Source organism: Centroberyx gerrardi, chromosome 19 (assembly GCF_048128805.1).
Source record: "Centroberyx gerrardi isolate f3 chromosome 19, fCenGer3.hap1.cur.20231027, whole genome shotgun sequence".
Classification (NCBI taxonomy): domain Eukaryota; kingdom Metazoa; phylum Chordata; class Actinopteri; order Beryciformes; family Berycidae; genus Centroberyx; species Centroberyx gerrardi.
In genome coordinates, this window is record NC_136015.1 from 10,016,500 (window position 1) to 10,027,208 (window position 10,709).

The window sequence follows — 10,709 nt, forward strand, 5'->3', positions numbered from 1 at the left end:
ACGCACTGAACAAGTCTCCGTCATCTGTTCACTCGGAGCTTGATGCCAGCCTTATAATAGCGATCTTGACTCTCCACACAAAAGACAGAATAGCTTTGAATTACATATGTTGCACGGTGCACTCCAGGTGAACCCTGGAAGCGCGGTGACCCCGCGTTAGGGACCAGGGGAGGGGACCCCCCACCCGTCCCCAGCCACAAGATTGAGTGGCTGGCGTTTTATTAGGGCGGTTGATTGGTGAATTTCCTTTGAATAAATTGCATTTGATATGTTTAGGGACGAGGGCAAAATTAGCATTTTGAGGATTGATTCTCTCGACCCGGTCACAGGGTAATGGGAAGGCCCACAGCCCCCAAATTGAGCCCCCGGACCCCTTAAAAAACATTTAGCCCCTCTCTTCCTGATCAGCTGAAAAGAAACATTTTAAGACGCACAAAAATGGCACAAAAAGTGGTTTTATTGATAAACAGAGAGTTGGAATATTTATTTTTTTGTACAATTTTGCATCGAGCCCATATCGCGGTGGTATAACCTACACATTTTTATGCATTTCTTTGTTGGCTGTTTGGGGCGAAAAAGGCATTATTTAGAAGAATTTAGAAGAATATCTTAAAAAGAATAAGAATACAATTCCCAATAATAGACCAAAATATCAGGACTTATGTTTTAGGCGTAAAGGCCTGTTGGATAAAGCATAGTTGGTGGAAAATGAACCCAAAACAACGCCTAGAACACAATAATCATGTTGATATCGTCGTTACACAATGCGTAAAACTGGAAGTCTCGTTTAAATCGTCTAAACTCTCACGTCTTCGGCAGTTAAGCCCACAAGATCATAAGGAATACATTTTTATATCATTTTAAAACAAAATAATGAAATTGATCATTAATTGGGATCCCTCAAATATTTGACCCAATAAAACCAGAATGCATATTTCGATTTCAGCATCAGTTTATTGACAGGGTAAACATACAATTAATTACAAAAAGAAACAGACACGGTTACACTTCATTTTTAAAATCTCCAAAATGTTTTTATTTTTAGACCTCCATCACATTTACACAAAGGTAGTATGGCATGACTTCCATTTAGTAGAAATATCGGGCTCTATGGTACAGAGGTGCGTCCACAAAATGTTTAAACAATTCAGAGAAGATGGCCGCCACACTTGCTCCACCAGAAACAACATTTATTTACTTATTTTCAAAGTGAAAACTTAACATTCCGTGTTATGGAGAATATTATAGGCCTCCCTTCTTGTTCGCTCACACCAGAACCCAAAATGCTACATACTGCTATTTCTTGGTGGTGTGATACTGTCGTTTTCAACAGCGACCAAGTTTTAAATCTGTCTTGAATTATTTTGGTCCAACAACATATGTGCAGTTGTAACAATACATATCAGTTTAAGTGTGAATGTTACACGTCGCCTCAAAGTGCACAATCCTCTACTTATCTTAGTCTTCACCTTTTAAACAGCTGTTAAAGGTAATTGTTAGATTGGGCTGTTTTGGGCTGAACAGCGGTTCTTCACAGCACACTCGGACACACAGTCTTAGTTATTGCATTTTGAAAACATTCCTTATATCGTCCCTGTCTGCAGGATGCTGGATTCTCAATACTTTCAATGGCAACTGCCTCATCATTTAGAGGAGTCGTGAAGTTGTCCATGCAGTTTCTGACGGATTTTGCTGGATTTTTTCAACCTCTTTTACCTATGGTTGGAGCTTTGAGGTCGTGTATTACATTAGGCCTAATACTCAAGTGAAATTTTGCATCTTTATATAACTTTCATAATTCTAAGTGACCATACTAAGTAATTTTGACAGCTTGTTGAGTTGTGTATGTGTTCTATAGGCTACCTGTTTTCTGAGTGCCAAGCGGTAGAGAGGACAAGCATACAGGACGCACTGAAACATCATTTTAATATCAGTCCTTTAATATAAAAATCCTCCCATAGTGGTATAAAACGGTGTTTTTTTTTACCCGAAGCTTTACCCCATCTTGAATGCAGAGGGGATTTTTTTATTCTGCCGTCAGGGCTCCGTATAGACAAGAGACCTTGTGAGAGCCATCTGCAATCTGTCACTATCGTCACAGCACTTCTCTGATAATCTAAATTTACAGTAAACTGTCATCATGATGTATATTGGTTAAATAGACCTTCACTTCACAGTATATCCTCTGCAAAGGAACACCATGATCTAGCTGCAAGCTTATTTGGCCCTAAAATAAAATCTAACACAAACCATTTACGATTTTTTTGCTCACATCAAGCACAAAATTAGAGTCTATTCAATTTTGCGGAAAATTACTTAGATAGTGCAAGCTGGTTTCACTTAATAGACCTAATTCTTTCCAAATGCTGCTTTTTAATCCAGTGTTGAATGAGATGATCATTATCCCTTTTATGTTTTGGTATTGTCCAAGAGATTCCTAGATGCTTTATTGCATTCATATGTAGCCGATGCCTTGCAGGCCTGGAATAGATAATACAGGTAATACCATGGCTGTTATCTAAAATACCACGGGCCGTGCCTGCCTCTTCTAGCACTGAATCAGATCCGCGAGCCTTAATGATAGTATATGTTTCAATAAAGTTACTCAGAGCTGAACATTTTAAAACGCAGTCTATAGCAACAAGTAGAATGACCTGTAAAAACAGATAGCCGTCATTCACGCAAGGATAACTTGCCCTAAGTGGATAATAGCCAAGCTGACCTGGCCCATATTTATACAGGATCTATATATAATACATTGGCAGTAGACTGTAAATTTAGATATCATGTGAAGTCGTCTTACCGCGGACATTATGTTGACATATTGCCTCTCAGGTGGTCTCTCGGCCATAAGGATACAGTGGATATATGGCGTCAAGTACATCCACTGCCATTCACAATGAGTTAGGTGCGAGATACACGACAGATACCTAGCCTGCCTTACAGCAACTGTTGACTTCAGTGTGTTAAGATGAAAAAATGCAGAATCTGCTGATGAATAAAAACTGCCACCTGCCTGTGTTTGCTGAGTAAAAGAAGAATTCACCTGTATTAGTCGTCTGCATCAACACATCCAAAAGCAAGAGGTTCAGTGGCAAAAATGATAAAAACAATTACATAGCAAATTCATACGACAGGCCCATCTGCAGCAGACTGCATTTCCAGACCTCTATAGCTGAAAAGATCGGCCCTCTGCTCAGATGTACACATTTTAACTTTCAGGAGTGCAGGTCGGCGTATGTTATTTTTCAGATGGCTTTAGGGGTTTTGCACAAGTTTTTTTTTTTTTTTTTTTTTATCCTTTTGGGATCTTCCTGGGTGCTGACCCGTGCTAAGTGCTCTCCCATCTCCCCAGAGTTGAACAGACCCTGCAAAACTGAAGTCCAAGTCCGGGGTGAACCTCAGGTCACTGCGTCTAACAGATATGAAAATGTCGCCTCTTTGGAGAAGGGCACGCCTTGTTGTTTAACAAAGACTGTCAATGGGCAAGATTAATCAGAAACAAAATGGAAACGGTGTCACATTGGGGTCATGCAGAAGTTATCTCTGTTTAGGGGAGCGAATTGAATGGGGGAAGCAGAAAAAAGAAAAAAAGGAGCAAAAGAAAGCTTTCAATATTTCCGAAGTTTGGCCTCTTGTTTCTCGATGCAAAGGCCTTGTTGACGTGGACAGTGAGGAACAGCTTTGTGTAGGGCTGCTGCTGCTTCAGGGGACACATACAGTGGCCCACCTCGGACATGGAGAGGAAACAGGACCTGGACATGGTGGCTGATGGCGAGGAATACGGTCAGGGGCTGCTATATCTATCTCATTGGTCGACAGGGTGGTTTATTTATTTATTTATTTTATTTTTTAGTCTTTAGAGATGTTGGAGTCTGAATAAGGAAGTTCCTGAATTTGTACGTGTGTGAGACTGTAATTAATGTCATATGCTGTTTATATTATTTACATCTTATCCAATTTATTATTATTATTATTATTATTAGGCTATTATTAGTATTATTATTATTATTAGGCTATTATTAGTATTATTATTATTATTTACTGTAGCCCACCTGGGAATATTTGTGCCTTCAAACTTTTAGTTCCTCTTCTCCTCTAATGGGGAAAAGCTATTTTCATTGTTATAACTGATCACAATGTTGCTCATCTTAGCCTGGGTTGTTTACAGTAATGTGGTGCCGTAGGAAGCGCTAGAGTGTTTCTCTTAAGCAACACATGACAGATATGAATAGAAATATTTGCAAGTTGTTTGCAGTGCGGATTTGTATATATTGCCAGATTAATTCAGAATTTGAAAATGGTCTATTTCTCAGATATGAGGCTGTTGCTGCTGTGCAGAGTAAATCCACCTGATACTTCTTGCTGTAAAAGGCCCGTGTTGGCTGAAAAGCACACGCTTTGTATTGGCTTAGGCTAATGCGAGATACGTGTGTGCAAGTGTTTGTTCAGTGTTTTGATGGGCTTTTGAGTAACAGTTCACATATGAGAGTTGACAGATAAGTAAAGACCACGCGATAACCCCATCCTCTTATGTTTAATTTGTTACTACAGGGAAATCTGTGCCCCAACACTGTTCAAAATCTTTGTGATGTTTTGGAAAACCTAAGGACCGAGAGCTGTTAATATTATTTTGAAGATTGGAATCAAATATAGATATTTTTGAAGGGCCTTTTGCATAGACACAGCCGTGCAAAGTCGGTGGCGAGGGTTATCTGTAGTTCATTTGTTATTGTTTATTTTGATCAGGTATTAATTAGAGTTTTTATTGATGCACTAAATCAGACATAAGGTCATATGACTTTTAATAAGCTTTTGACGTACAGACTTGGACGTCAGCGGAGCAGCGTGCTCGTCAGTGCTTGGTCAGTAAGGCTGTGGCCTAACACTGTGTTTTCTTTGTCGATAATTTCAGTAGCCTAATATACCACGTAAGAATGCGTACTGTTGTTTTTGGCTGTTTTTTGTCCGCCTGTTTACCTGCTGGTGTGAATCTAACAAACATTCTCAGCTCCAATAACCAATATCCATGTCACTGCAGAAATAGTCTTTTGTTTCTCTCGAACCTGTATTTTTGTGCAGGGCTTGAATTTGATATCCAGCTTCTCATCTGTTTTACAGAGGATGTTGATTTTGCTAGAGGGTAGCCTCGCCCACTTAAGTTTGGCCTCATGCAGTAAACAAGTTGCTTGATTGGGTTTGCTTTATATACTGTGATTTAATAAGGAAAACACCAACGTAAGCCAGTCCGAGCAGTGTTGGTGGTGCCAGTGCCATGCTTTCCATTGGTTCCTGTTTACATGATGCCCACAGGACACGCGGTGATTGGTGGCGCTTCACACGTGACCAGACAACTTTGTACATTTGACAGGGAGTAGGAGGGTTTTGTGGAGATCAGAAAAACGACAGCGCGATAAAAATTAGTATTGTTGCACTTCACAAATTAATGACCATGAGTTCCTACTTGATAAACTCCAACTATATCGAGCCTTCCTTTCCTCCATGCGACGAATATCAGCAGAGCGGATACATCCCCAACCCTGGTGATTACTACGAGCGGCCAAAAGATACGGGCTTCCCCCATCACGACGAGGCATCCTATCCGAGGTCAAACTACACAGAGCCGGGCTACGATTACGGTAATGTCCCCGCCACCGGTCTCGAAGATTTCGGCGATGGACATCACGCACAGCCCCAGCCCGTCCCACAGAGCCACGGTCCTCGCCTCAACACGGCTCCAGATAGTGGCGCAGGGACCAATGCCAGCAAAGACTGCAGCCTCGCCAATGAGGCATATCCCGGCGTACCGAAGGGCAAGGAGCCGGTGGTCTATCCCTGGATGAAAAAGGTCCACGTTAGCACCGGTGAGTTATCGTCACGGTTAAATAGCAGAACCACTGAGAAACAACCACTGGAACACACGCAAGCCCATTGAGGCAGCACTAGTAGCAGCCCTTACAACAGCAATTTACGACTATCGAGCAGCAGGGTCGGTAATTAAGGACCCTCGTAAATTTTATTGCCTGTGTTCGTCTGTCGGGGCCATGTGCCTTTGTTGCTTTTTAACCCAAACTACCTCCACGGCTGGAGCCGAGCCAAACTGTAATATCCAACCCCGCTGTTTTGTTAATCATTTCTAAGCTTGATCTGTCCCTGGATGCGAGTGCTTGTACACTCGGCATCTCCACATTAAGGTCATGTCCGCAAACAGAAACGAGAGAGAGAATAACACAAACAGAGCGGCTGTAATTCACCCCCAAACGGAGAAATGCCTTTATAGTTTTACATTCTTTTAATGTGTCCAGTGGAGAATTTAATATGTCCAATGGAGAATCTCGGATTAAACGCTATCAGCCTGCATGTAACACCTGCTTGCATGCCTGTGTATGGCTTTTTTTTCCCCCCAGTCAGTGCCAGTTACAATGGAGGAGTGCCCAAAAGGTCCCGCACTGCCTACACCCGCCAGCAGGCTCTGGAGCTGGAGAAGGAGTTCCACTTCAACCGGTACCTGACCCGGCGCAGACGGGTGGAGATTGCGCACACCATGTGTCTGTCCGAGCGCCAGGTCAAAATCTGGTTTCAGAACCGGAGGATGAAGTGGAAGAAGGACCACAAGCTGCCCAACACCAAGATCCGCTCCTCCAGCTCGGCCTCGTCCTCCACCTCGGGGCCCCAGCAGCAGCAGCAGCAGATCAAAACAGGCCAGCAGCTCGTCCCCACGCCGTGCACCGCCGGCCTATAGTGCATGAACACCCCCCAAAAAACCAACCCAGACTGAGAATGGCAAATAACACAAGTGGAATTTGGTGGACCGATTCTCCAGTATTTTACACATGGTGTTATCCCCTCGCCCCTGCCTCTGCCATTGGGCCCCTGTCACATCCTCTCTATCCCTTTCCTCTTCGTTCGTCCTCGCCCTCTACATATAAGCTTGAAATTCACCTCTATTTGCCAGGGTGGCAACTGAAGTGTATATGTATTTGTTTATTATTATCAAAGAAGGATAACGCACATTCAAACGTAGGACTTGGATCATAATGTATCATTACAGTAAAAATTAAATGAGGTGAAAGTAAGTGGGAACTCATTTTTCTATGTCCTTTATGATTTTTTTTATTGCTCATGGAAAGTTCTAATATACTTGAAAGATATTTAGCGAAGCTCTAGATGCCTGTTAGAAACCAGTCCGCTGTTTTGGGGTTAGGGCATCATTCGGAGTAACAATGTAGTTTGTGTGTTTGAGTGGGTCGGTTTACTGTTGAATGTAGTCCAGGTGACTTTCACATCTAATGTACATAGACAAATCATAGCGAAGGCACAATAAGGAAAGCATTTCGTCAAGTAGAAATTCTGTTTGTTGGTATCGTAAGCTGTAGTTTAATTTGTGCTAGTGCGTCCCATGTTGTGCTGTGTTCTAAACTGTGAATATTTGTATGTGTTGTCTAAATAATGAACGTTGTAATGTAGGCTAGTATAGACCCAAGGTGTTCTTGTGAAATAAATATGTACTTCACTTATATGGCTGACATGGCTTTGGATATTGTGGCATAAAGTACTGACTTTGAGTTCAGCAATGAACTGTTGCAGCCGTGCGTAACACACAACATGCCTACTGCATTTAAATACCTTCTCATTTGGATTCCTAATTTTGGGATTACAATTTCAGTCTCTAATATTTACCTTTCATGCTAATTATTTTATTTTCATAAAATAGATTTAGCATTGGTCATAAATATGTATTTAAAGTCGTTGAATGAGTCATCCAGTGTTTAGTGATGGCGTGCGTAAAAGTATGATTGCGTTTCAGGCGAATGGAGAATTCAATGCACCACACTTTCAAAATATTTCTTTAGACATTGCTACTGCATTTGAACACAGTGGACATTCAGTTGCTTCATATCGTATGTTATTTGCAATGAGGGTTGATTTAAACCAGGGGTGCAATATTGCTCAGTTCCTCTCATTCTCTTTTCTTACAATGGCAACTTATTATAAGGCAAGATGGCAACTTATAAGGCAAGATTTATATTAACAGAAACAGTCTCAACCTTATCAAATAAGATTATGGATATGTAACCTATTCAATATGATGTCTGGTCTAAGAAATGTGTAATCCCTAGTATATCACCATGGGTAAAGAAGAATGCAGATAGGCCTAATTCTACTCTGATACGTCTTTTAATGCTCAATTGACTTTATAGCCTTGTCCGTAAAATATTTATCTCTTTTATGCCCATGAATGTCATGCGCCTTTTTGTAGACGGAATTGATGTGATGTGTGTTAGAAATATAGAAGGCTGATATCAGGCTTTAGGTGTTACAGGCTCTACTCCTGACACGGTTATCACACCAAACCCAAACTGTTAAATGTATTCAGCCACACATAGTTTTCACTTGCCATTATAAGGAGATCCCCTCGAACCTCGGTGCACCAGTGTGTGAGTGTTGGTCACTACCTGCTACATCCAAACAATAGAGAGTTCAACCAGAGGACACGGCCGGCTCTGGCCAATCACCGACTCGGAGCACGTCTTGTGACCCCTGACCTTACGACACACACAATGTTCAGACCATACATCAGTGTTAAGACCTCCGTGAGCTTTTTTTCTTCTCATTTTAGATTCACCCAGAGACGACGCGGAAACAAAAAACGGTGTTTAGGTGTGAATCTGAGCCACCAATTCACCAGATTATTCTCTGAGACAGCTTTTCTGCTATTCGTCACAGAAACGCCGCTGTCAGGCCGTGTGTGGAAGGGGCAAATATGAGAAGAAACATGCTACTGTTATGCATGCCATTCAATATGTTTTCATTTCCATTTCCACTTGGCTGCACCAGGACGCACACACCAGTTTTTTCTGCTCAAAACTGCATTATTTATACTAATAACAGCATAATAAAACGTGTTTATAATATATTTAATCATAAATTAGATACAATTGGCACCACTTCACTAAAGTTTTCACAGTAGAATCCACAGGCCGACAGACAGATACAACTTTAACCTATTTTTTTTTTTTTTGTAGCTTTCCATCCTTGATTGCATATTTCCATTGCATCTTGTACATTTGTCTACTAAAGCATTTTGCAGGCGAAATTAAACAAAGGAGACTGAACTTGCTCCCTTTTTTGTCAGAAATGCTGTAAGCGCTGTGCTTTGCACAGGCCCTTCAGTTCTGTGCAGCAGTTGCAGACATGGCAGCTGTGCAGAAGATGGCGTTTAGGCTGATTGGCACCGATTTTACCTCCTCTCAAGAAGTCGAGCTAGTTAAATTACAGATTTCAACTCATTTGATACACGAATAGAGGTCACTTCCAATGTACTGAAATTTTAATTTGCCCATCCACGTGACTTGTTGAATAATGAATGCCCTCGGGTCAGAAATAGATCTGAAATTCTGCCGTATTTTCATTTGAAGTGATCCTCAGCAGGGTGCGAGTCACATCTCGTCTCCCCTGACAAAACTCTGTTCGGTCCGTGGTGGACACCGACCATCATGACTTGTGAGTAGATTTGGATCTTTTTTACTCTATGAGGATTTTTGAAATAGTGCAGAATAGCCTAACTTATAACATCACTAGTGTGTCATGATCTTTGGCAGCAGCCTGTAAGCAAGAATATTCTCACCAAGCGAGCATGTGGTCCATTTAAAATTATTATTGTAGGCTATATCCTCAGATACAGTTCTTTCCTCTGTGGGGTTTTCTGAGGCCAATAAATCACAATTTGCTCATTCGCAAACTCAAATAATCAGATTTGTAAACATGCCATTCTATCAAAATATTTTAGAAAATATTTACGTGTAGTTTGTATATTTACGTTACCTAGACTATAACATTTTTTTGAGCCATATCATATGTTGGACCATTCAGTAGAGGACGGTAGAGTTGTGTGCAGGCCAGCAGCTGTACTTTCCCATAACTTCTTACAATAGCCTACCTTTCTAAAAGAACATACCCAAAATACCAAGGTGACTATTAAACTATAAGTTAAAATATAAAAGTTTTGTGGGACTTAAAAAATCGTGCAGTGTTGCTAAAATGATTTGATACTGCAGAGACAAATAAAAAGTGATGGGTGTACATATAATCGATGGCTGGAACTTTTCTGGGTGTAGAAATACAATCCCTTGAATTTGGCGTGAATAACACAATTATAAATAAATACAAACCTCCGTTTATATTGGCTGGAGGTGGACAGGGGTACCTTACCTTAAAATGACCTTATGACTTCAAAGCTGGTGAGAAATGCTTAACCTATAGGCGTTTATTTTATGAATTATGATGGAGGAAGGGTTATTCATTTTAACCAATCTTAATATGTACTTTCGCCTTTATTGGTTATACGGATGAGGGGAAATATGTTAAAACTATCTTAACCCATGCAAAGAGTTTTTAGAGGCCTTTGTGCTTCACTGAAAGTTGTCAGGACAACTCGACAGTCTGAAAAGGCCCTTCAGTGAGAGCGAGCACAAAGGCCAATTTAGACATAGGTTAAACATTAACAAAGTCCTTAGGATATGTAATGATGAATTCATCTCTTTATATTACTATTATTATAATTAATATTATTATTATTAATATTATTATTATATACTGTTTTCCACTTACCTCAAAACCTATAGGCTAACGGGCAGCCATTGCAAATTATTAGAACTTGCAATAATGCCTCAAACTGGATATGGTTTGGCAATATTTTCTATCACAGA

The 10,709-nt window shown here is 40.8% G+C and overlaps 1 protein-coding gene across 1 annotated transcript; it reads left to right on the forward strand.

The window, feature by feature from the left end:
* Nucleotides 1–5,383: 5,383 nt before the first annotated feature.
* Nucleotides 5,384–7,476, forward strand: hoxa4a (homeobox A4a). Its single transcript, XM_071919271.2, has 2 exons — nt 5,384–5,864; nt 6,408–7,476. Exons 1-2 carry the CDS (start codon nt 5,447–5,449, stop codon nt 6,740–6,742), a joined length of 753 nt encoding a protein of 250 aa, XP_071775372.2. The 5' UTR covers nt 5,384–5,446; the 3' UTR covers nt 6,743–7,476.
* Nucleotides 7,477–10,709: the final 3,233 nt, after the last annotated feature.

What these genes read in the sequence shown, in the direction of transcription:
- hoxa4a (XM_071919271.2), top strand. Translation starts at nt 5,447, where the DNA reads ATGACCATGAGTTCCTACTTGATAAACTCCAACTATATCGAGCCTTCC. An exon ending in AAAGGTCCACGTTAGCACCG is followed by an intron (nt 5,865 to 6,407) that starts GTGAGTTATCGT and finishes TTTTCCCCCCAG; the next exon opens with TCAGTGCCAGTTACAATGGA.